We start from the raw sequence: 25704 nt of genomic DNA on the forward strand, positions 1-25704 counted from the left end.
GGCAATTTAATAACACTGTCCCAAAATAATATTTTAAAAAAGAGCTGGCTGTGTAACTCAATCTGAAATACTCAAAAAAAAAAAAAAAAAAAAAAGCCATCTGCATTTCTTTATAAATGTCTTATTTTTATATGTTACGGACCTTAACTATTGTAATACAAGTTGCAAATTGTTTTAGTTGCAAATTATTTTCCCAGTTTTATGTTTATATTTTAATGGAACATTTGTTGATCTTTTCTCTTACTGTAACCCCTCCACCCCAGTACTGAGGATTTCAAGGCCTTTGGTGAACTATATCCTGAAGTACTTTTAAAATTTTTTTGAGATAGGGATGTGCCAAGTCACTAAATTGTCCAGGCTGGGCTCAGACCTATGATCCTCCTGCCTCAGCCTCCTAGAATGCAGGGATTGTAAGTGTACCACCATGCCTGGTTATCTTCCTCTAATTCTTACCCAGTTTGTTGTTCCCAGTGACTTCAGCAACGCTTGCTGAAAGGCCCATTTGTACTGTTAATTTATGATTCCACCTTTTATAATACACTGTTTCCGTAACTACTTGACCCTTGTTTTGGATTATTATAGTAGTTATTTCACTGCTTTCTGCAAACAAGCTCTCCCCCCACCACCCTGCACACACAAGGCCAAGCGTGTGAGGCCCTGGATTTGATCCCCAGCACAGTAAAAACAATGTCCCCCCAAACAACAAAACCCTCTTTTTTCCTTATAGGAGAATATTGGAAGGGAAAACACCAAACGTTAGAGCAGTCATGTTTTGATCGTGTGGTTACAGGTGGTGTAATTTTGTTATTGGTGCAACTTTCATGGGAAAAAAAATGTGCCCACCACCCCAAGGCTTTGTTCCTCCTTCACCTCATCTCTGTGCTGGTCTGGGAATCGTATCAACCTCTGGGCCATTAAGAGTGGCAGGCAGGGCCACCCTGGGTAGCTCTTGGTACAGAAGGGAGTGCACATCAGGGGCTGCCACTCAAGGCTATGGCCAGTGCCTTGAGAAGCAGAACTCAGGAACTCCCATCTCAACTCCGCACACTATGCTGTTCCTCCCACGTAAGGTCTTCTCTCCTCTCCCACGGACAGGCTCATAGTGATAAGGGGCTCACCAGAGACAGTCTCACCAAGTTCCGATTTGATCTAGCACCAGCAGAACTGGTGGAACTGGTCATTGTGTGCGTGGTCCAATACAGCAGCCACTTGTGACTACTGTAGAAATGCGGCTGGGAGAACTAGGAACTGAGTCTTAAATTATATTTGCTTTTAAGTCAAGAACCACATGTGGCCAGAGGCTACTACACTGGACAGCACAGCTTTGGCCAATTCCCAATCCACCCCTCCCCTCCCAAACATGCAGGTGGGCTGGGAGACGGGGCCAGGTGACAGCAGGCCTGGGCAGGGAGCTGGTTCAGAGCTCCTGCAGGAGCTCTGCAGGAGGGGCCCAGCCTGCAGCAGCCTCACCCCCGCCCCAGTGGCCATCACAATGGCAGTCGGGCTGGCATCACAATGCCACCGGGGGAGGCTGAGCAATAGGGGCAGGTCTCATTGTCTGCAGACCTACTTCCTTCGTTTCCTGGGGAATGGAAAGGTGCCCAGCAGCTGAGTGGCCTCAAGCTGGAGACCTACAGGAAGAAGCCGAGCAGGTGTAGGGCTAGGGGAGCCTGCTCTGCCCCGGCACCCAGGGGCTACAGGGCACAGCTGCCTGGCTACAGGGAGACGGGATTCTCTGTGAGCATTGAGCAGCTGTTCCTTTTCTTTCTAGTCATTTGGTTCTTCTACTTCTACGTTTGGGGCTAATTTTGACAGGGCCTCCCTTCTGCCAGCCCAGGCTTGAGGGGCACCTGTAAGCAATGGCAGCCGATGTGACCCAGCCTCTGCAAGTAAGGACAGGGAGCAGCCAAAGACTGGAGACTCTGGGCCCCCAGGTTCGCCTGCCACACTTCCTTAGTGCACCTTGGCGATGGAGATCTGGAGACAAAGCCGCCCAGGCCTCTGGCCTAGTGGAGCTGCCCACCATCCTGCCCACAGAGGGCCTCCCACCAGCCTCAAGCTGTGCTTCACACCCCATCGAGTCAAAGACTCCAGAAGACACAAGCCCTGAGCAGTCAGAGGAGGGGCGGGGACCTGAGGATGGCAGTGGGGACGTGGCAAGGCCATGGAGCCCCGAATCTTCTCAGTCAGTGGAGCTGAACTCTGCGTGTTTACTGGGAAGCCGCCTTGTGCCTGGCCCCAGGCTCTGGTGAAAAATAAACTGCCCTCAGGGCCAGCTGGTGGCAAGAAAAATTTTATTCCCATTTCCTGGAGGAGAAAAATGGAGCCCAGTGAGGCTCAGCATGTTTATGGCAAGGGTGGTGAAAAGAGCACTTCCTTTTAGGGGAATCTGTAAAATAAGAAAAAAATGGACACATCTCCAGGGGTGTTTGGGGGTGGCGCCACCTGGGTCTGGGCAGGTCTTGCCCATCCCGTGCCTTGTTTCCCACCAGCTGCCTGGGGAGCAGAAGCCCCACACAACACAGATCCCCAGCCGCCTGCAGCACCTCCAGCACCTATGCCAGACAGGAGGAAGCTTTGCTCTCACCTGGGCACTCTGGGCTGATGCCGACCCCACAGGTGGCTTCTAGGGGAGGGCAGACAGGACACTGCCCAGAAAGGCTCCCAGCACTCAGCATTGAGGATGGAGCTGCCGGGGGTAGGGATGGTGTGAGGAACACCGCCGAGTGCTGGGGCTTCCCAGAAACAGCAGAAGGCAGGCAGCCCCTACATGGGAAGAGACACTGGAAGCCAAAGGGCCCACTAGGCTGTCTGTGCAGACCTGAGGGCTCACGAGGGCCGCACCCAGGTGCGTGCCAGTGAGGAGGGGAAGGAGGTGGCCACCTCTTTGCAGCCACCTTTGTGAACAAATCCCCTGAGAACTCCGACAAATGCAGATTCCCTGAGCACAAATGCAGAACTCTGAATCCCACCCCTAGCCCTGGGTGGCTGAAGGGACAAGGAACACGGGCCTGTCCACAAGACTTGCCATTAACCTCAGGGACAAAGCAGGAGCAGGCAGGCTGCTTCTCTCCCGTTGTGCTCAGAAGAGCACAGATAGTGTGGCATATTTTCTGAGTCTTCTGGTGACTAGGAGCTATCTAATATGGTAAGCAAGGTTGCAGGAATTTGTATTTTCCCTTTTGGGACTCCATAAAGTAAATTTTAAATAGAAAAAGACAAAGGTCATAAACAAGTATTTTTCCTGAAATGGGCCACAGGTAGCACAGGAGGTCCCCATGAGAACAGTGTGCTAGTACATGGCAGAGAGAGGCTACGCAGCCCCACGGTGATGCCCACTGCAAGCCCCGCGCAGGGACTCCCCCCCCCACACACACACACACACGGTGGACTGAAACTCCAGCGGTCATCCTTTCAGTCGCTCATGGCTGCTCTGTGACAGTGACTTGGTAGATGCACGGAGGACAGGAGTACGACACCAAACGCTCCCCAAGGAAGATGTCAACCATCACTTTATTAAGGCTCCGAGCGTCGGCCAGCTGGGGACAGGGGCTAGTCATGCACCCCAAGCCCCATGTGGTCCACTTCTGGGTGACCCTGAGCAGTCCACCGTGTCCCACTCCACAGGCCCTGCTGGGAGGGGGTGTGCAGACCATGTGGGGTGCCTTTCAGCAGGGGTGCTGGGCCTGCGTAGGTGCTGGTGGGGGCATGGCAGGTAGAGGAAGGCAGGGACATCTTCCCCCGCCTCCCACTCCAGCCTATGGCTTTGTTATCTTGTGGCCACCTGAGCAGAAGTGAACCCCCACCCCACCCCGTCCCTGTGCTGCACTATGAAGTGACAAAGCCTGGAAAGAGAACAGGCAGCTCTGTGCTTGTCACTGGCCAGACCACAGGGGAGCGGTGACCCCAATCCTGCTCCCCTGTTGGGGCCATCCAGCAGTGGCCGTCTCCAGCAGAGGCTGGTCACTCAAAAGTGCACCCGCACCACATCCTGGCTGGCGAAGGGGTGCTGGCAGGCTGTGCAGGTCATGGGCAGGGAGCGCTGCATCTCAGCCAGGCAGGGTCGGCACAGGAGGTGGCCGCAGGGCAGATGGTACATGGGCTCCTTTTTGAAGTAGGGAGAAAACACTCTTTTGCAGGAGGCGCACTCCGGGCCGGGGGCGCACGCAGGCTGCCCTGGTAAGTCAGGAGAACAGGCTGGGATTAGGGAGGGTGCTCCAGGCTTCAGCTGTGCGAGAGGCTGTACAGCCCGGCTTCTCCCTCCCTGAGCAGCTGGAGCAGGCCAGGGCGGTCACCTCTGACCAAAGCTTGGTGCTCCCGTGACTGCTCCAGAGGAGCTGCTGTCTGACCCTTTCTGCTGGTCTCCAGCAAGGTATACATCCCCGGCCAAGGCAAGAGCAAGGCACAAACTCATCCTAACGTGCAAGAAAGGTGAGACGGGACAGGAAAAGGGAACAGAGGAAGTGGCCCTGGGTACCAGGGTCAGGGAGTCGGGTGGATGGAGGACACCGGAGGGGCCAGTTGAGGTTTGCCTGCAGCCCCCTCCTGACCTCACAGTCCCCCTCCTATGCCGCCCTGGCCTCTTGGGCAGGCTCACTCCACCTCTGACTCCCTCAGGCTCCAGTCACCGCACCCCACCCCATGTTGCAACCCTGGCTCTTCCTTCCCTACAGTCTTCGCCTGAGAAAGCTGCTACACACACACACACACTCTCTCTCTCTCTCTCTCTCTCTCTCTCTCTCTCTCTCACACACACACACACACACACACACACACACACACACATATACACGAAAGTAGTGGGTGCTATACTTGCCTGTCTTCCTTGTGGCCACTTTTCCTCCCCACCACTCCTGGGGGATCCTGAAGGCACCTCAGACCAATCCACCTTGGAAATTTTTCTTGATTCCCAGCCCCTTTCCATCCATGTTTGTCCCATAATCCAGGCCACCTGTGCATCTCCCTCCTGGCTGGCTCTGCTCTGGCATCTCCCCCTCACGCTGCCCCCACCTCTGCACAGGTATAACCTGACCCCACACTTCGGCCCCCTTCTGGCACAGGCAAAAGTGCCTGCCTGGCCTGTCTGGCCTCCCTTTCTCCCTCAGTCTTGTCCTGCCAGGTCCAGCAATATCAAGTCAGTCCTTTCCTGCACACTCTGCTGCTGCTGGCCTTCTGTGCAGAATATCCTGTCTGAAGACGTGGCCCAGGCCACACCCCCAGAAGCCACCGCATTGCCCTTTCCTGTGCTGCTGGAGCCTCTCAGCTCTCCCCATGCCATAGGTTTCTCCCTGGCTCTGGACCCCCTCAAGAGTAAGATCCAGCTCTGTGCTTCTCCGGGCCTCCCTGGGGCCTAGCAGAGCCTCTCACACAGCCTGGGTTCCACCAATACATGAGGAATGGCTCTGCCATCTGCACAAAGGAACCAGAACCCAAGAAATGTGACTCAGTTCCTGAACTAGCACCCAACTCCTCCATGGAGCACGGTGGGTCTCACACTCATACAATGACTCCAAAGATTCCTTTCCTTACCAGTGACCTCAAAGATGAAGGGAGGGAGAATCAGGAAGGGAGGGAGAGAGGACAGAATGAGGAGGGGAATAAGCAGAAGGAAAGAGAGCAACTGCTATTTCCCGAGTGCCCTCCACGCAGGCTCTGTCCTGGGTGCTGCTGGGGTCTGCCTGATCCTCAGGTGCACTGTGAGAGTTTACTCTGTAGTGTCCCAAGAGTCACCCCTGGCACTACACCACACCACAGAGGCATACAAAGGCAGAGGTCCCATTAAAGGGTCTTGGAGGCCAAGAACTCCAGGGACATTTGAAAGATAGCAAACAAAGGTCATTAAGAGAGAAAGAAGCCAGGGATATAGTTCAGCGGCACAGCACCTGCCTGGCAAGTGCAAGGCCTTGAGTTTGATTCTTGGTACCAGAAAAAAAAAAAAAAAAAAAGAAAGGAAGGACAGGGTATAAGGAGTGACAGTGTTGCTTCACGTGACACTGAGGGCGGGAGACCAAGGAGACACACAGGCCCCACAGGCAGCAGGAGCTTAAAGTCTAAGCTCAGGGGCCTGCCAGGGAAAGACCGTAAGAAGTAAGCTCCGTGACCCTGTTAACATTTTAAGAGCGCTCTGACTCCTGTATGGGAAGCAAAGAGACCACAGGGGCCAGCACGGCTACTGTAGGGCTGGTGGGCGAGGAGAGGGAACTGGCAACAAGGTGGAGCCCTGGAACGCAGAGGAGAGAGGACTCAGTTGAGATCTGTAGGAGACCGAGACTGACCTCCATTGTATATTAGTAGCCGTCTTACACGCCTTTCCCTTTAAGTCAGGACTGCCTACCTTTGCCTAGCTACTCCCGCCTCAAGAACTAGGACTGCCCACCGTTGCCTAGTTACTCCCGCCTTTGTCGGGTTATTTGATTATTCCCGCCTTAGAACTTCCGCGTTTCTCCGTGCCGTATATAAGCACCGCACTTCCCGATAATAAACGAGACTTGATCAGAGCACTGTCTTGTCTCCATTCTTCGTGTCTCTTGTCCCTTTATAATCCCCACTCCCCCTCTAGGGTCCTAGTTGGCTGTACCCGCAGGCCGGAACAGAGATCCATCCCAGAGGAGGACACATGGTCTTGACAATGACTGGAATGCAGTGGTGGACACTGAAGGACAGCAGGGATGACGACTTCTATGTTAAAGGCTGGACCCAGGTGGAAGACACTGCCCTTTACCCAGATGGGCAGAAGGGGGCAGGGAGGGAAGCCTCGGAGCAGCCAGGAGCACTGGGAGTTGGCTTTGATCAAGATACCAGGAGCTTGAGTGCCAAGGACAGGCAGGGGCCATGACAGCAACACTGAAGTGACTCTAGGCGACAGAAGAGTCCATGGCCAGACAGAGAGAAGAAAGCTGGCAATGGAAACTGAAGGGAGAACACTGAAGACAGGAAGAAAAGGCCACAAGAACAAGTGACTTGGAAGGGAGCACATCTCACAATGCTCAGAGGGCAGCAGCCACGGGATCCGGGGTCACTCTGCCAACACAGGGTCCAGGGAATGGTAAAGATGGAAACAGAGTGGGCAGAGTGAGACAGAGAGATGGCCTGGAATCCAGACAACAGGTGACAGGCTTCGTGTAGGGGGAATAGGATGTTTGCTGTATCATCACTCCTGCTAGGTGTCACCTGGTAAAAAGGGCTCAGCGTTCCAGTAGGTTCTTCTCACTTCATATCCCAACAGATTCTACTATATAATATGGGCCCATATTCATTTTAGGCAAAAACTACCCTAACCGGCTACCACTTAAGACACTGATAAAAATGTCAATAGGAAGAAGTGATGAAGACCCCCTGAATTCCGAACTTCCCCTCACATGTACAAAGTCCCCCAGCTATCAGGTGGGAGAAAGGTGAGATTAGGAAACTAAGGCAGAAACGAAAGTCTTCAGGAGAGAATAATTAACATTGGATGTTACAAAAACAACACAGCAGGGCCGAGGATACAGCTCAGCGGTACAAGTGCCTGCCTAGCAAGTGTAAAGTCCTAAGTTTGAGTCCTGGTACCAAAAAAAAAAAAAAAAAAAAAACAAAAAAAAAACAACAGCAGAGGATAGCTAGGCCCCAAGTCCACAGCATCAGTAAGGATGACCGCAAAATGCCCTTCCCATGTGGTCACTTCCGGGCAGCCTGCACCTCCCTGGAGAAGGCAGGCATGGCCTCTCACCAGCCTGGGGCTTGGCACTGAGAGGGAGCTGGTCCCCAGGGAGAAGGCCCAGCATCCTACACAGAGACAGACCAGCAAGGAGACAACGGCCTGGGTTACCTGAGCCAGTGTCCAGCCTCCCACAAGTGCTGCTTCCTCTTGTGCCAGTGGGCTGCAGCGGTCCCCTAGTCAGCCGGGCTGTGAAGGAAGGCATAGAGCCAAGGGTGGACATCAAGGCCAGTTCCAAGCTCTGTGACAGCTTTTGCTCATGCGACACTGGCTCTGTTGAGAGATGCAGACCACAACATCCAGACAGAGGTGAGGCAAAAGGAAACCCATGAGTCTTTAAGGACAAAAAGCCAGCACTTCCAACTTCAGAGACATGTAAATACACAGAAATTTTCCTGCTGTCCCCCAGGATCGTGAAGACAGAATACTGCCCCAGGGAACCCTGAGAGTCACCCATAGTACGCCTTCAAGGCTGGGTGAGCTCAACCGCTCCCTTCTTGGACAAAAAGTAGGGCAGAAGGCCACCTTGTGGCTCGACACAGAACTGCACTGCCTTCCTAAAAGCCTACCTAGAGTTGTTAGAGGAAACAAGCAGCCAGCAAAGGCCAGCCTGTCCCCTGTCCCTGGCCCTCTTCCCTCCCCAGCAGCCTCAGTCTTCTCTTTCCCAGCTCCTCCCTCTGGGGCTCCTATACCCTGCAGGGCTGCTGCTTGCACTCTCCAGGTATGTGTCCCCTCTCTCCTGGCAGGTACACAACCTCAGGCACTCTGGCCAGGCCATGATACTTTTAAGTGGTCAACAGAAAACGAGCCTGGAGTGGTGGCTCATGCCTGTAATCCCAGCACTCGGGAGGCTGAGGCAAGATGATCACTGCAAGTTCGAGACCAGCCTTGGCTACAAAGTGAGCTGAAGGCCAGCCTGAACTGCACACTGAGACCCTGTCGCAAAACAAACAAACAGAAACAAACAAACAAAAAAAAAAAAACAGAGAACACCACTAAAGGACAAAAATGGAGGCAAAAGAGAAGGAAGACAGGTGCCCAAGCAAGGCCCCAGACCCTGCCTGGCACAATTTGCAAGACTGCCACACAAGGAGAGTGCAATGTTTCATCTACAGCTGTAGGACACAGTACATCACATGTCAAGGCCAGCACCACTCAGACCTCCACAGAGGCCTAACGACCTTTCTCCTTGTTTCATTTGCTGCATCTCAGATGCTCCTAGCAGCTTCTGGGTTGTGCTAACTAAAATGTACTCTCCAAACCATGGACACAGATGTAACCATTAAGCATAAGATTTGCATAACCTTTTACAGAAAGACAGGAAATTAAAAGAATGATAAAATCTAAGCAGGGTAGTTTTTTCATAAGGAAAAAAAAAAAGCTGTCAAAGAGCTATCCTCCAAAATACCAGGCCCTGACAATAACCAAGGAAGCCTACCAAATATGTACAATAGATTACTTTAATTCTATTAAATTGTTCCAGGGTACAGAAAAGGAAAATTTCCAAATTCTTTTTATGAAGGAAAAAAAAAAGTCACTGAAACAAATCCTGACCAAAGATGTCCTCCTCCACCAAAAGACAAATAATAAAGTGAGAAAACGTATTTTTGGCTGATAGCCAAGTTAAAGGGCTAGCCAGACAGTGATGCGCACCTATAATTCCAGCTACTTGAGCAGTCGAGGCAGGAGGATCACACATTTGAGGGCAGCATGGGGAACTTAGTGGGACCCTGCCTCAAAGTAGAAAAATAATAACAGCCAGGGATACAGCTCAGTGGTACAGTACCCGAGTTCAGCCCTCAGTTTGGGGGGTTATGAGGCAGAGTCAAAGGGCTAACCCTCACAACAAATAAAGGGCTCCCAGAAAAGACCAACAACAGCCCCTTGTGGTGTCGTACACCTGTAATCTCAGCACTCAGGAGGCTGAGCAGGAGGATTGCTATGAGTATGAGGACAGCCTGGGTACATAGTGAGATCAAGGCCTGCCTGGACTACAAGGCAAGACCCGGTCGAAAAAAAAAAAAGAAAAAAAAAAAGACCAACAACTAATAGGAACAAAGAAAATGGGACAGCTCACAGAAAAGGAAACAAATAGTTTTTACCAACTAAGGACTGCTCAAGTTCACTAATAAGAGCTATGAAGCAATATAAGATACCGCTTTTTATCTATCACATGATAGTTTGAGAGCACCGCGTTAGTGTGGCTGAGGAATCTCACACATTGCTGGTGGGACAGCTGCAAGGTCAACTCAACAATGTCTATCGAATTCATAGCATGTAGCCTTTGACTCAGAATCCCCTTCTGTGACACTGTCCTAGAGCCCTCTGCACAGATGCAAAATTATATACAGACAAGGGTGAGTCTGTGCAGCCTTATCTGTAACAGCAGAAAATTAGAAGCAACCTAACTCACTGAGTGCAGTGGCACACACCTATTAGCCTAGCCCTGTGAGGCTGAGGCAGGACCACCAGTTCAAAACCAGCCTGGGCTGTACAACCAGTTCAAGGCCAGCCATGGACTACATGGAAGATCCTGTATCAAACAAAATGAAACAGAAACAAAAACATTGCTGCCCAGCAAAAGAAGGACAAAGAGAATAGCAGTTGTTTCACTCAAAGAAAGAAAGAAAGGAAAAAAATGTCTTTGCCCTAAATCATCAGTCCGATATGAAGATAGTCCTCATTAAAGCCCTAGAATTTTCACTCAGACTTCCCTCAGCCAAGAAGACATTTTATATTTATATTCCTTCATTCTTCTCTTCTCTTGCCTTTACTAGAATTAAATACATCACTTGTCAGTCTTATTTGGAATATCACATGGTCTTTCATGCAGGGCCTCAGGGTGCGAACACAAACATCAATGTGAGTTTAGCAGAACAAAAGCCTCCAAAGCTGAGCTCAGAAAACACACAGAATGGGTGGGAGCCTGGCCCACAGCTTCGCTCCAGCAAAGCCACACAGCTGCTGAGCACATGCAGCTACAGAGGTCGCCATGTAAGCCAGGCTGCTCTCCTCAGAGGTGGCAGCATCATGGATCCCAGAAATCCCCGACGATGCCCTGGGGACAGACAGGGAGGCAGGAGGCTTCAGTCCCACACTGAAGAGTGCTGCAACCCAGCCACACATTTACTGAATGCAGCATCTCTAGTGTGGCTTTCCACTCCGGGGAGGATGGCCTGTACCCAAGTGCTCTGCCACTTCTGGTGCTTGCGGCACCTCGTGTGAGCTGTGGCAGGGAGGGCATAGCACATTTCCCTCGGATTCACCTGTGAAGGTTGGAAATAATACTCCAGAAGAGCCCCTGACAGAGGGAACACAGAAAGCCTGGGTGTGTGGAGCAGGCCTGTGATCCCAGTACTCGGGAGGCTGAGACAGAGGATTCCAAGTTTGGGGCCGGCTTGGGCAATTTAGCAAGTTCAAAGCCAGCCTGGACTACATAATGAGACCCTGTCTCACACCTGCTCCCCCAAAAAAGGAGAAGAAAGAACAGGAGGAGGTACTAGGAAGAAAAAGAGGAAGAGGTACCAGAAGGAAGACAGGGTCTGCTTGGAGGGACTCAGTATCTCTCCTCTTAGCAGCTGAGACAAGAAGATGGAAGCCAAGAAAAAGCACTGACCTGGCCAGGGCACACACATGGAGCCTGAAGCAGGCAAACCTGCCAGTGAGATGTTCCCTGGCGAGAGGAACAGACTACACAGGCAGCAGAAGCCTGGGAAGAGAGGGGAACACACATAGCCCCTCCGAGGCCTCCGACTGTCTCAGGTCTAAGGACAAAGCTGAGGTACACTATAAGATGAGAAGGCAGCAGAGCATAGAGACACATGCCTGTAATCCCAGCACTCAGGAGGCTGAGGCAGGACGATCACCACAAGTTCAAGGCCAGCCTAGGCTACATAATGAGGTCAAGGCTAGTTTTGAGCTACATAGTGAGAAGCTGTCTAAAAAAAAAACCAAAAAAACAAAATGACAATGAGAAGGCAACAGCATGGGCACAGCCTGAGGGATGTATGCGGGCAAAGCACAGAGCTGAGGGCAACTGCGCCATGTGTCAGCAAGAAGCGGGAGGTGACACTGGGCCACAGACACAGGACGGGGCATTACCTGCAGAACAGTCCATGTGAGTCAGGCTAGGCTCGCTGGTGGCCTTCATTTTCTTGCCGGAGTGCTCTGAGGTAGTGGAAGAGACCAGAGGATTTGTGGTGGGGAAGCAGGAAGTGTTCGCACCACAGCCACTGTCTGGGGCCTGGTCCCCCTGCTCCGGCTTCCTTTTCCGGGAAGGCAGGGCTATGGAAGAAGGGGTCACTGCTGATGCAGCCTGTGCTCTCCCAAGCAGGTGGCAGCCAGGGACGGAGTGCTGGAGCAGGAAGTGGTCTATGCGGGCCTTCAGGGCAGGATGCGGCAGGGGCTGGGAGTGCGGGGTGAAGGCTATGCCCGTGAATGGGTCACTGGGCACTCGGCCCCACGTGGCCTCACTGCGGTTACACTTCTCTAGGGTGCTCTGGTCGATGACCTTGCCTGAGGGCAGCAGCATGGGGCAGGGCATGATCTCTAGGGTGATGGGATCTAGGAACTCCTCTGGCACGTCCCGAATCACCTCAGCCATCTCTCGCAGGCTGGAGGGGGCGTGCTGGCCCTCAGACAGGCCTGCAGGGTCACAGTCACTCTCCATGGGCAAGGCTGGGGTCTGCAGGGCCAACTCCTGAGGTACACTCTCTGAGGCCACCAGCAAGACACTGTCTATCACTTCCTGAGAGCAGGTCTTGGCCGGCTGACCCCATACCTCCAAGCGCTTGATGGAAGGGACACCATTGCCTGTCACATGGGTGATACAGATCCTGAGGTGGGCCACATGGCAAAGGGAAAGAGCCCCTTTATTCCAGAGCTCCTGAGCCACAACCGCAGGGGAGGGGGGTGTGACTTCCAATGGGCTAAAAGGTGGCCTGGCCTTGAAGCCTCGGTGGCTAAACACCACTTGGCTCTGGTTCTTCAGCAAGACTTTGCCTACCAAGATGAACGCCTCCTTGTTGGGCACGGAGGGCTCGGAGGGGTCGGGGGGCTGGCACTCAGGTGTGCTCCAGGAGGCTCTGCCGCGTAAGGTGGATGTGTACATCTCCAGGCCGGTGACATTTTGGCAGCCCCCAGCTGTGAGGTCTACGTGAATCCTACAGATTTCCACATTAAAGGGAAAGGAAACTGTCACGTGGACTGGCGGCTTAATGAAATACTCTGTCCTAAAACCATGGCTTCTCCTTGTGAGGTCTTCAGAGATGAGATTTTCTACTTCATAACCATCAGCTGATATCTAGATTTAATGATAAATATGAGACACAAATCCAAATAAAGACAACTGTTTTTCAAGATGTTATCACTTTTTTAAAAACTCTTTAAAGATAATGTCTGAAATTCTTCATTTAAAAATTTCCTCTAATTGTCCTTAAATATTCTGGAGGTACCCAAGACCAGGTTGAAGGTAACTGTATTCCCGAGTATGAACCAATCTTAAAAAGGGAGCAATAGCTGAGTAAGCTGGGATGCACCATAATTCCAGCACTCAGGAAAGCTGAATTAGGAGGACTGCTACAAGTTCAAGGCCAACTTAGGCTACATAGTGAGTTTGTTCAAGGCCAGCCTCAACTACATAGCAAGACCTTGCCTTAAAACACACACACACACACACACACACACACACACACACACACAAAACAATAAAAATCTCCCCAACTCAACCAAACATCCTTCTTAATGTCTCTGTGAAGATGGAGCACATATACTAATGATGTTTCATTTCAAAGGATGTAAACATGCACCCTTAAGAGAAAATAAAAATGCCCACTAAAGCTCTTAATTTTGTGAATGGATAAAGAAAATGTGATATCTATACATATTGGGTTACTACTCAGCCATAAAGGACAAATTTGAGTCATTTGTAGGAAAATGAATGGACCTTGAGACCATAATGTCAGTGAAATAAACCAGAAACAGAAGGTTAAGTAGCACATGGTTTCTCTTGTATAAAAAACCCAAAATATAAATAATTTAAACAGCAAAATAAAAGACAGATGAAGGCTGGGCTTGGTGGGGCATGTCTGTAATCCCAGCACTCAGACACTGAGGCAGGAAGATCATTGCAAGTTCAAGGCCAGCCTGGGCTACAAAGTGAACTCAAGGTCAGCCTGAACTGCATAGTGAGACCCTGTCTCAAAAAGACAAAACAAGGGGCTGGGGATTTAGCTCAGTGGCAAAGCGCCTGCCTGGCAAGCGCAAGGTCGTGAGTTCAGTTCCCGGTACCGGAAGACAAAACAAAAAAACAAAAAAAGAAGGGAAAAAGAAATGAATAAGATGTGATAACATATACATACTAATTTTCAAGATGAACATAATTAATATATATTGCAAACATATACTAATAAAAAAATGAAACCAAGAAATGTTCTCAATTTTGTACTTGGACCCTACCAATTATGATAGTCTCCTTAGGAAGGCAGAATAAAAAGGTTTCTTATAAATCTATGAATGATGACACTTGGTTAAAAAAAAAAGTGTATTCAGGAACAAGGGCCACAAAAGAGTATGGAAGTCTGATTCCGCCACGGCGTACAGGGGCCAGTGCAGAGGGAAATGGTGCAGAAAAGTGCAGAGGGCAATGTGCAGCCCATCCAGCTCATCTTCAGATACTTGCAGAACAGTGCCGGATTCAGATGTGGCTCTATGGGCAAGTGAATGTGCAGAGAGAAGGCTGTATTATTGGTTTTGATGAATGAGTACAGAACCTTGTATCAGATGATGCAGAAGAAATTCACTCTAAAACAAAGCCAAGAAAATAACTTTGGGATCATGCTGAAAGGAGATAATATCACTCTGCTACGAAGTGTCTCCAGCTAGAAATGACCAATGAATAAAGACAGCAGTGAAGTGAAGCAATGGCAATTATGATAATATGTGAAAAGTCAGCTGATTAAGTGGTTTTGCCCTGGGAGTATTTGTAAACATCTGTTCATATTGTTTTGACTACCCTTATGTTTTTACTGGAGGCCAATAAATGTAGGGTTGCTTTTTTTCTTTTTTTTGTGGTACCGGGGATTGAACTCACGACGCCACTGAGCTATATCCCCAGACCTAGGGTTGCTTTTATTAAAAAAAAAAAAAACAAAACAGTATGGGGGAAGCTGGGCATGGTGGTGCACACCTGTTATCCCAGCACTCAAGAGGCTGAGGCAGGAGGATCACTAATAGAGTTCGAGGCTAGCCTTGGCTACATAGTGAGCTCAAGGCCACCCTGGATGACATAGTAAGAGCCTGACTCAAAAAGCAGCCCCCGCAAAAAAAAAAATATGGAAAATTTAGGATAGTGAATGGGCTATAAGGTGTTATTTTTAACTTCTTCCTTTTTTAATATTTCCAATACTTGTTGTTGTAGCCTGGGCTACAAAGTGAACCTCCAGGTCAGCCTGAACTGCATAGTGAGACCCTGTCTCAAAAAGATAAAACAAAAAAACAAAAAAAAGGAAAAAGAAATGAATAAGATGTGACAATGTATACATACTAATTTTCAAGATGAATGTAATTAATATATATTACAAACATATACTAATAAAAAAATGAAACCAAGAAATGTTCTCAATTTTGTACTTGGACCCTACCAAGTAGGGTAGAAATTTTAAGTAAATTAGGGCAGGGCTTCCTTCCCCTCTTGATATTTCTATATACCCTAACCCATACTATGGATAAATACCCTTTTTTTAGGGTAGAGATTCAATTCAAATAATAAACAGCAAGGAATTCAAATAACAAATACAAGCCATTACTTCCAGTATTAGAAATTAACAAAAGCTGGCCATGATCATGTATGCATAATCCCAGCAACTCAGGAGGCTAAGCGAGTAGGATCAAAAATTCAAGCCCAGAACTCAGGAGGCTAAGGCAGGAGGCTTGTCAAGAGTTTGAGGCCAGCCTAAGCTACATAGTGAGTTCAAGGCCAGCCTGGACCCTATCTCAAATAAAAAACAAAAAAGAGGGGCTGGGGATTTAGCTCAGTGGCACAGCGCCTGCCTGGCAAGTGCAAGGTCATGAGTTTGATTCCTGGTAAGGAAAAAAAAAAAAAGTAAAAAACAGAAAGTTCAAGGTCAACATGGACAACTTAGCAACACCCTGGCTCAAAAAAAAAAGGGTTGGGGACACAGATCAGTGATAGAATACCCTGGGTTTAATTCTCAGTACCCCCCAACCACACACACTAAAAAACCTGGGAGTGGGGAGTATTTCTACCTTTTGCTACCACTTTGGGGAGAAATGAAATTGATCATCCAAGAGGGAAGACCACAATGAAGACGCTGTGCAAAATGAGTCACCGCTCACCTCATAATGATGCTCTGATTCCGGAGGGAGCCTGCCCTAGGCTCACCTATAAAAACTACCTGATGGAATCTAAGGGTAAAAGTATAACAAAACTGAAGAAAGTCTGGGGAAAAACATGAAAAATATATATTGCATATCTATGTGTATATATCTGTTTTGTTTACCTTGTTGCAGTGAATTCTTGGTCTGAATTGTGGGAGGCAAAGATTTATTACCATCTTTGTGGCTCATAGGATAGCTTCCAAGCATCAGAAAAAATCTTAAAAAAAAAACAAAACAACAACAACTTGGTACTAGATAGGTGAAAATTCAATTCTAAACTTTCAGGAGCTGATTCCTAAGAGAAAAGAATCAAACACAGTAACAACAAAGTGTGAAAACACACACATCCTTACAGTCTATCCCCTCTATGTATCTTAAACAGGACGCTGAGAAAAAACTAGTCACTGAGAAACTGTGAAGGAGATTTCTAGCACAGGCTCCAAAGTCTGGTAAACCCTGCCAGTTCTCCGGCTGACAGCTGTGCCAAAGACCACATGGAGGTGTGCCTGCCAGCTCTGCAAGGGGCTCCCCACAGGAAAGGGACAGCCACAAACAGCTGTGCTCAGAAACAGAACAGAGGGTTTAAAATAAAAGAGTCACACAAAATAGTGGCAGTGGTGCATGGCATCTTTGCCATTTAACACTGGTCGATGCAATTACATTTTCTTATTAAAACAAACATAATTAGAAGAGTGAAAAGCACTGCTATTGAGAAGTCTTTTGGGGGGTTTATTGAATTTTACTGAATCTACAGAGCAATTTAGGGAGCTATATTGGTACCTTTATGAAATTCATGAACACAACATTTCTATCCACTTATTCAGGTTATACCAGATTCCTTCTTGATAAATTAACAAATACCTGAAATAACATATGATCATAAATGATAGCTGATGTATACTGAGTGCTATGCCTCAGGCCTTAAATTAAATGTGTAATGTGTACCTCTCATTTCATTAATCCTTACAACAACCCATGTGGGCACTTGTTTCCTTATCTAGCAGGTGAAAAAATTGAGGCTCCAAGAGATGTTAGTACGGGACTCAGACTCCAAGCTTCCCATAAACAATCTGCTTCCTGCCTGCATGGACACCATCTGCTTTGAAGGATTTACCAGAAAGTTATGCAGCTTAAAATTAGATATTCTACAAATACCTTACAACTTTGTTCTATTACTTAGATCAAAGTTTGACATTGTTCACTTAGAAAAATGATTCTTCCAGACTTAAAATTAACATGGCTGTGCTCTATGATGTAGAAATATGGCAACCTTGACTGCCCTTTCCAACATGTACTAGATCAGGCCTCCAACTGTTTTCTCAGAATTTTTTTTTTTTTTAATTTTTTTTTTAATTTTTTCTGGTACTGGGAATTGAACTCAAGACCTTGCGCTTGCCAGGCAGGCGCTGTGCCGCTGAGCTAAATCCTCAGCCCCGTCAGAAAATTCTTAATAGGTCCTGCCCACTGCTACTTCCTCTTCCCACCTGCGTACAGCTAAGCAGGCAGGCTAGTCATCTCAGCTCATGAGGTTTCTCCACTTCCTCAGAGGTAGGCAACTCTATTAGTCAACTACTAATGCCTCTAGGCCTATACCTAGCACAGACTACCTGCTCTTCACTGCACTTACCAAATTGTGACTTCAGGGAATAATCACAGAAGCTGTGTTGGTCATCCATGGTAGATTTTCTTCAGGGCCAGCCTAAGTGGCACCCCTTGCCTCCTGTCTGGCATCCCTGATGGCCACTGCAGGTCATATCCCACACCACCACCTGTCAGGGTTCTCGGTACTTTGGATCCTCAGCTGTAGCAAAAACAAATGTAAACATTAATAAAAACTCAGGGGTGTGGGTGTAGGTAAACTGGAGAGTAATTGCTTAGCAGGCTTGAGGAGCTGAGTTTAATTCTCAGCTTCTCAGCACTACAAATAAATAATTAAACAAAAAAATTCAGTGGCCAAGCTGGGGCTGATTGTGGATGCCTATAATCCCAGCACTCAGGAGGCTGAAGCAGGAGGATCACCATGAGTCCGAGGCCAGGCCAGGCTACATGGTGAGGTCAAGATCATGGTGATGTCTGAGCTACAAACTTGAGACCCTGTCTCAAAACACAAAAACAAAAACAGTTCAGTGGCCAATCTACAAAGACTCAGGACACCAGGGTGGGAGGGTACATCAGCTGAGAACCATATTCTGGGTCTCTAAAACACATCCCTCCTTGAGCTGACCCTCAGAGCAGGATAGTGACCATCTGCAAGTGCATCCTGGCCATCATCGTCACCACGCTCTTCACCCCACTACAAATGCTCTCTGCCAAACCATTCCCCGGCATTGTGTCTAAGACACAGCTCCAGAAGGTTAGATGCTCTTTTGTTAGGTTAAAATGATCATTCTCTTTTGAGATTCACAAAAAAAATCTTCTCTTTGGTCTCTACACTAGAATAACTGCTTTTTCCAAGTAACTCAAAATTTTATGGTACAACTATATCATATCCCTTCTACTTAGGCTGGTACAAAGCTTGGAATAAAACCTGTGGCCCATCCCTCAAATTTCTCTTTGCTTAAAATTCTTATTTTTATGTCATACAGTATATTAGTTACCTTAAAATCATTTTGGAATAGGATGGGGTATAAATCAATAATAAACCATCTCCTGGGTGTAGTGGCACATGCCTGTAACCCCAGCACTGGGGAGGCTGAGGCAGGAGGACTGCTGTGAGTTCAAGGTCAGCCTGGGCTACAGAGTGAGTTAAAGGCTAGCCTGCACTACATAGCGAGATCCTGTCTCAAAACAAACAAACAAAACAAACTCCTATTGGCGGACATTCAGGTAGTGTCAGCAACCTTTACTATTCTAATATTAACATCTCCAGTAGATTTTTGTCTTTTTAAGAGATCCCATGTTTTTTATTAGAATTACTATTTCTGAGTAGGAGATTCTTACCCCACTAAATTTTGAACCAGTTATTACTATATATAGGAAAATTTTTCACTTTGGTATCTGTACTACATATTCAACTGTCTTATTGAACTCTTACTGATTGTGTGTGTGTGTGTGTGTGTGTGTGTGTGTGTGTGTGTGTGTGTGGTACTGGGGATTGAACCTAGGGTCTTGAGAATTTGAGGCAAGCCCTCTACTGCTGAGCTGTATCCCTAGCCCCTGAACTCCTATTAATTTTAACAGATATTCTGTTGATTTTCTTGGGTTTTCACAATTCCATCATCTCAAAAAAATGAGAATTTCTCAAAACAGTATCTATAGTGGTTGACTGATTGTGTCAACTTGAGAAGTTTAGTTAAGACAAGCTTAACTAAATCAGCTTAGCAATTCTACACCCTAGGGTGTAGAAGACCCACCCTAGGGCAGCTTGTCACCTGGATGGTATAAAGCAAAATGAGGCAGAACAGATCTGCTTCTGTCCTTCAGAAAAGCTCCAGTCTTTACCTTCAGCTTGGACATCATCTCTTGGCTTCCAGCACAGACTTTTCAGCTTCTGTCATACTCCTCAGCTTTCTTAGTGCAGACTCTTCGGCTTCCAGTACGGGTCCCTCAGCCTTCCAGCATGGACTCTTCAGCCCTCTGGTATAGACTCTTCAGCATTCCACTTCAGACCCTTCAGCCTTCCAGTGCAGACCCATCAGCCTTAAGATACAGACTTGCACGGGACACTGCATTGAGCTGCAGATCTTCGATCAAATCCTTCAGTCTCTAGTGTACAGACACCCTCTGCACTCTTCCTCATGCAACTTGTAATTTCTTGTACATTTGTATCTTGTGTTATATTTGTTCCTCCAGTAAAATATTGACAGACACAGTAACCCTTATTTCTAATCTTTCTTTTTTTTTTTTTTTTTGTCTTGTTTTGTTTTTCTTCTGGTACCAGGAATCGAACTCACAACCTTGCACTTGCCAGGCAGGCGCTTTGCCACTGAGCGAAATCTCCAACCCCTAATTTTTCATTTTACTGCATTAACTAGGACTTCTAGAACTATACAAAACAAGAATTACCATCCTTGTTTGCCACCAAATAAAACCGTGGAAATAAAATGATGATTTAAACTTAAAAAAATAGCCAGGTGTGGTGGTACACGCCTGTAATACCAGCACTCAGGAGGCTGAGGCAGGAGGATGGTTGCAAGTTCAAGGCCAGCCTTGGCTACAAAGTGAGCTCAAGAGCAGCATGAACTGCACAGTGACACCCTGTCTCAAAAAGACAAAAAAAAAGACAACTTAGCAAAACATCTTCGTCAAATGAGATAAATAAGAAAACTTGATATATAGAAAAAAATCAATTCATTGTGTATCCTTGACTTTCAAATACTGTAAGAATTTGAATGCTTTATTAACATAGAATGAATATTTTAATTTAACAGTCAGCATTATGTTCAAAGAGGTATGTTCACAGAGAAAAATGAAGTGGTCAGGTAGTGACACTAATCTGTATTATACTGTAATGGTGGATACATGGCATTTATGCATTTGGCAAAACCCATGGAATTATACAACACAAAGAATGAATCTTTACAATGCAGACTGCAGACTATAGTTAATAATAATGTACCATTATATTAACAATTTTAACCAATATACTGCACCAATGCAAAATGTTAATAACAGGAAACTGTGTACAGGAGGCACTAACTAACTGCTCAGCTTTTCTATGGACCAAAAACTGTTCTTAAAAATAAGGTCTAAGCAGGACACGGTGGAAACCCCAGCACTCCAGGAGGCTAAGGCAGGGCAACTTATTGATTTAGTGAGTTCCGGCTCAAAATTAAAAAAAGGGCTGGGGATGTAGTATAAACATTCCAGGTTCAACCAGGGCTGGGGGGGTGAGTAGGGTAAAAAAGTGACTAAAAACAAATCATGACTGGAAATCAAACTGAAATATTCAGAATGACAAGTGATTGTGCCATTACAGGACTAGAATGGCAGACCCTTTTAAAAAAAAAAACTGACAAATGTTAATATCTATTTCTGTGGGACATGATGATGCCTAAATAGTAGGAGCCTATGGGATCTGGTTGCTGTCCAGATCTTTAATTGGTAAGATCTTATTATCTCTCTGGTTCCAATAGCCTCATCTTTTAAGGTTAAAGGTCTCCAGACTTAATGCTTCACCCAGGGGGTGGGGCCCTCAGCATACCAAAAGGCAAAACTCTTAGCCTGGGAAGACTGCCCTCAGAGCTATGCTATACCATGTTGCCCAGACTGGTGTTGAACTCACTGACTCAGGTGACCCTCCCAAGTAGCTGGAACTACAGGTATACCACAGCACCCTGCTTGAATATCACCTAGCTAGAGGCAGGAAAAGGAGATGGGAAGGTCTTAAATGTCATGCCAAAGGGCTTAGACTACTCCCCCTGGTGGACTAAAGTGTGCAGTCGTTCTCATCCTACAAGTTAACAAATGAACTTTTTACAATTACTACCATAACCACTAATTTTTTTAATTAGGTAGAATAGAAAGGAAATGTTGGAAGCTACCACACATAAGTGCATGCATTGTTTTATGAAACTTTGTTATATTCATACACATTCATTCATTAACGTTTTGATGTAAGAGGCATTTCTTATTAAGGACTGTAGCAAAAAGAATTTTTAAAAACATGTGAAAGTCGCTGGTCAGAGGGAGTCACAGAAACTGGTTATACTAAGGAGATAAATGACACTAATGAAAAATCTGCCATTAACCTTCTAGATGACAAATGCAAGTCTGCACCACTTAGAGCCAATTCACCCTTCAAAGGGTCTCCCTTTCTCTGGCTGACATGTTCACTGTCTTTTCTCTACTCCAGGAGGGGCTATCACGGCAAATGGGTTCCTGAAGACATCAAAAATGCATGCCACAGTACAAATTACTTAGAAATAAGCCAGAAGTCTCCATTTTTCCCTTGACATTTCTCCCTCTAGGGTTGTTTTTTTTTTTTTTTTAAATTTTTTTTCTCCCTTTAGTTTTTAGAGGGAAATATATTCTTCAAAAAGAGCAAAGAGAAAAATGAATTATGTATAATGTATTACTGAGCATTTCACAAGGATTCCAAAGGTGCTTTCTAGTTGTTTATTTTTAAAATGTGCAATTAAACCTTTTAAAATAATTGTAGGTTCAGATGCAACTGTAGGAAAACAATAGAGACATCTCGTGTACTCTTTACCTAGTTTTACCCCATGATGATTACTGCATTGCTATAACACAACACCATAAGTAGGAACTGACAATAACAACAGCTCACTGATTAGTCAGAGGGAGTCAAAGACAGTAACAACCCTCTCCCCTCCCCCTGCTGTAGGTAGTACTGGGGATTGAACGCAGGGAGCACTGAGATACATCTCCAGCCCTTTTTAAAATTTTTGGGATAGGGTCTCACTAAGTTCCCCAGGCTGGTCTTGAATTTGTGATCTTCCTGCCTCAGCCTCCCTAGTAGCTGGAATTATAGGCATGGGCCACCACATCCTGCAATCCACTGACCTCACTCAGATTTCATCAGTTTTACATGCATTAATTTGTGTGTCTATTTAGTTCTAAGCAATTTTATTCTGTGATTTGTGGAATCGATACCATAGTCAATATCAGAATGGTTCAAGTATCATTCGTTCCCTTGTGCTACCCTAGTTGTTCATAAGTGCAGATACTCTTTCAATTAGAACATTTTTTTGCAGTGCAGAGGATCAAACCTAGAGCCTCTCAAAAGCTAGGCAAGTGTTCTACCACTAAGCTATACCTCTAGCCCTAAAATTTTAGGACCCCAGATTTCTTCACCCAGATTTAAGCACCTATGATTCCAGTTAAGTGTACTGCTCACACTGTACAAAATAAACTTGAGCAACACATTTATCCTTTTTTTTTTTTTTTTTTCACACAGGGTCTCACTATGCCATTCAGACTGGTCTTGAACTTACTTTGTAGCCCAGGCTGGCCTTCAACTCACAATGATCCTCCTGCCTCAGCCTCCTGAGTGCTGTGATTACAGGCATGCACCATCACACCCAGCCCAATATGTTTATTGTTCAAGTCACTTAAATGGCAAATGACTACTGGTATGTAGGAAAATACAAAGTATAAGTAAACAGAACACAAAAGATAGGGAAGTTGTATAAGCCACTTACTTCCCTTCCGTCCACTCAACCTAAACCAAACACCACCCTAATGATTATCCAGGATTAAGCTCAGCAGGTCACGCAGATTAGTGACATCAGAGACAGACAATAGAAGGTGCCTTGAATCAGTGGTGTCTGACCCTTCACCATTTTTTCCCTTCATATCTGAGTCTCTTTTCTCTTCTCCTCTTTTTCTCTTCGTCCTTCTTGTTCCTGCTACCATCCCATGATCTTCAATAAATGTAGCTACTTACTATATACTACAAGATGTACACATGGCAATTCTTTCCTTGCCATACACAAAAACTGGGACTATTTTTGGTCCACTCAACTGTAGTATCAGGACAGTACCAGGGAGGGCTGTGCATCCAGAAATACACATATCCTGAGGCAGACAGACCTTCCTCCTATTCCCTGTATCCAGGCCCAAAGAGAAGTGCAAAGGAAGGGCCAAGGGGGACCCAGAAGTGGAACAACTGACTATACTGATCTACCCAGACTGAAGGCTTCCCAGAACACGGACTTGCTGTGCTAAAATGGGGTAAGTGCTGGGCAAACTGACCTGCTGGTCACCCTGTCCAAGACTGCTGTCTGTGCTCCCTGGTGGTTTGAAGCAACTAAACAAACCTTTTGTGGTTGCTGCTGAGGTTCAGAACCTGAGGGTGGGAAAATGGCAGGGGGAGTAATTTGGAAGAGAATAAGGTGATCATGACACGTTCTGAACACCTGAGCATCCATCTCCCTTCAGCCAACAAAAAAGCTGCCATAGCCAGCTTACACAGTCTGATTTTGAGTCTTACAAAAATGTAATGGAAAGTAATTCTGGCACGTACACATATTTTAAAGACTAGGCTCAAACAGGTTACAGACAGAAAAAAAGAATAGATTTCCTGTCAAATAAAAGAAAAGCATTTAACCTCAAAGAGTGGGTGGAATACCAATGTAAAGAGCAATTTTATAAATTGGGCACTTCAGCTTTTAAAGATACATAATACTTCTTATAATTTCTATACTGAGTTACCTGTCCATCTATGAAAAACCCTGACTTATATGCATTTTTGTTAGAGCTAGTTAAAATGAAAGACAGCTGTCCCACCCTATCCCACACAGTTGCTAGAACTTGGGCGTGGGCCAAAAAAAAAGGGCCTTTAGTTTTATTCTGTGTGCAGCTGAGTCACCCTTTAAGAGCTTAACATGTTCAACACACTCTGATAGGCACAAGTGGACACAGATTTGGGAGGGTTTGTTTAGCTTTTTGTGGTGCTGGGGTCAGTCCCGGGCCCTGACATATGCTAGGCAAGTGCTGTTTCACTGAGCAACACCTCTACCTCATGAAGTTGTTGGGTTTTTTTTTTTTTTTTTTTCTCTCATGAAGTTTTTACTCTGAAGAAATACTCAAGCCTGAACTACAGAGTGTGACCTGGTCTCAAAAACAATTAAATATTTAAAAAATTTGGACATGGTGGCACATGCCTGTAATTCCCACACTTGGGAGGCTGAGGCAGAAGGATCAGAAGGTCAACCTGAACCACACAGTTAAACCCCGTCTCAAAAACAAAAAAAGCTAGGTATGGTGGTGCACACCTATAATCCCAGCACTCCAGAGGCTAAAAGGCTAAAAGGATTGCCACGAGGCTGAGGCCAGCCTAGGCTACCTAGTAAGTTTAAGACCAACCCAAACTACATAGACCCTGTTGAAAAAAAATAAAAAGAAAAAACAACAAATAAATGAAAGAGAAACACTGGGATCAAAAATGAGGCACAGCCAGGAGTAGTGGCACATGCCTGTAATTCCAGCACTCAAGAGGCTGAGGCAGGCAGATTCCCCTGAGTTCGAGGCCAGCCTGAACTACATAGTGAAACTCTGCCTCAAAAAAAAAAAAAAAAGAGACAGAGAGACACACAGATAGTGTTAACGGCTTGTGTTTAGATATCTCCCAAAGCCTCATATGGTCATAGGTAGGGCTTTTGGGGGGGAAGGGGAAAGTTTGGAGATGCTGGCTGAAAAAGCAGAGTTGGAACACTTTAGGCTGTATTTGATGGGAGATTCTGGTCAGAGCTCAGAAGACCAGAATGCTGACAGAAATGATGCCAGTAAAGCCCAGGTTTGGAAGATTTCTGCTGCAAAGAACTGCATTGGCTGTTGGGCTCCAGACAATGTGTGTTATGCCTTAGCAGAAAGTTTGTTTGCATTTTGCTTGTGTCCAGACTTTGACTGAGTCTGAGATTAAGGACAGTGGACTGATTAATCTGGCAGAGGCAATTTCAAGGCAGTCTAATGCTGAGGTAGTAGCATGGCTGTTGGGGGCTTCTAGCCAGACTTATGTGAGAATCAAGAGCAAAGAGCCAGCAGAATGATATAAAATATTTTGAGTTTGGCAAGAAAGAAAGCTCCAATAAAGTTGTGGCCTGCAAAAATGGAACAAAGGAGAAATTGGTCACCAAAAAGACTAGCAAGAAAAAGCCAAATATTTCAGAAGGTGGCAACAGAAAAGATGGCCTGAGGGCATCTTAAGA

General features: G+C 46.6%; 1 protein-coding gene and 1 long non-coding RNA gene across 5 annotated transcripts in view; one reads left to right on the plus strand and one right to left on the minus strand.

Annotated features, from left to right (window-relative positions):
- The first annotated feature begins 1510 nt into the window (after positions 1-1510).
- Positions 1511-2292, plus strand: LOC102021550. The gene is made up of 2 exons (XR_260290.1): positions 1511-1652; positions 1772-2292. It is a non-coding gene; the product is annotated as an uncharacterized LOC102021550 (long non-coding RNA).
- Positions 2293-3494: 1202 nt separating this feature from the next.
- The window catches only part of Ubox5 (U-box domain containing 5), a 37297-nt gene continuing 15087 nt past the window's right edge, over positions 3495-25704 (minus strand). Inside the window, exons 1-6 of one of the 4 annotated variants that reach the window (XM_005380776.2) lie at positions 19535-19945; positions 17721-17894; positions 16216-16310; positions 11798-12998; positions 7808-7969; positions 3495-4176 (exon numbers count right to left, since the gene is read on the minus strand). In XM_005380776.2, coding sequence (XP_005380833.1) covers positions 3968-4176; positions 7808-7969; positions 11798-12998; positions 16216-16269 — 1626 coding nt within the window. In that variant the 5' untranslated portion in view covers positions 16270-16310; positions 17721-17894; positions 19535-19945 and the 3' untranslated portion in view covers positions 3495-3967. Of the gene's footprint in view, positions 4177-7807; positions 7970-11797; positions 12999-16215; positions 16311-17720; positions 17895-19534; positions 19946-25704 lie in introns of those variants that run through there. The other 3 variants (XM_013512265.1, XM_013512266.1, XM_005380779.1) reach the window with 3 other exon arrangements.

This window comes from Chinchilla lanigera, unplaced genomic scaffold (genome assembly GCF_000276665.1).
Source record: "Chinchilla lanigera isolate Chin_1 unplaced genomic scaffold, ChiLan1.0 scaffold00014, whole genome shotgun sequence".
Classification (NCBI taxonomy): Eukaryota; Metazoa; Chordata; class Mammalia; order Rodentia; family Chinchillidae; genus Chinchilla; species Chinchilla lanigera.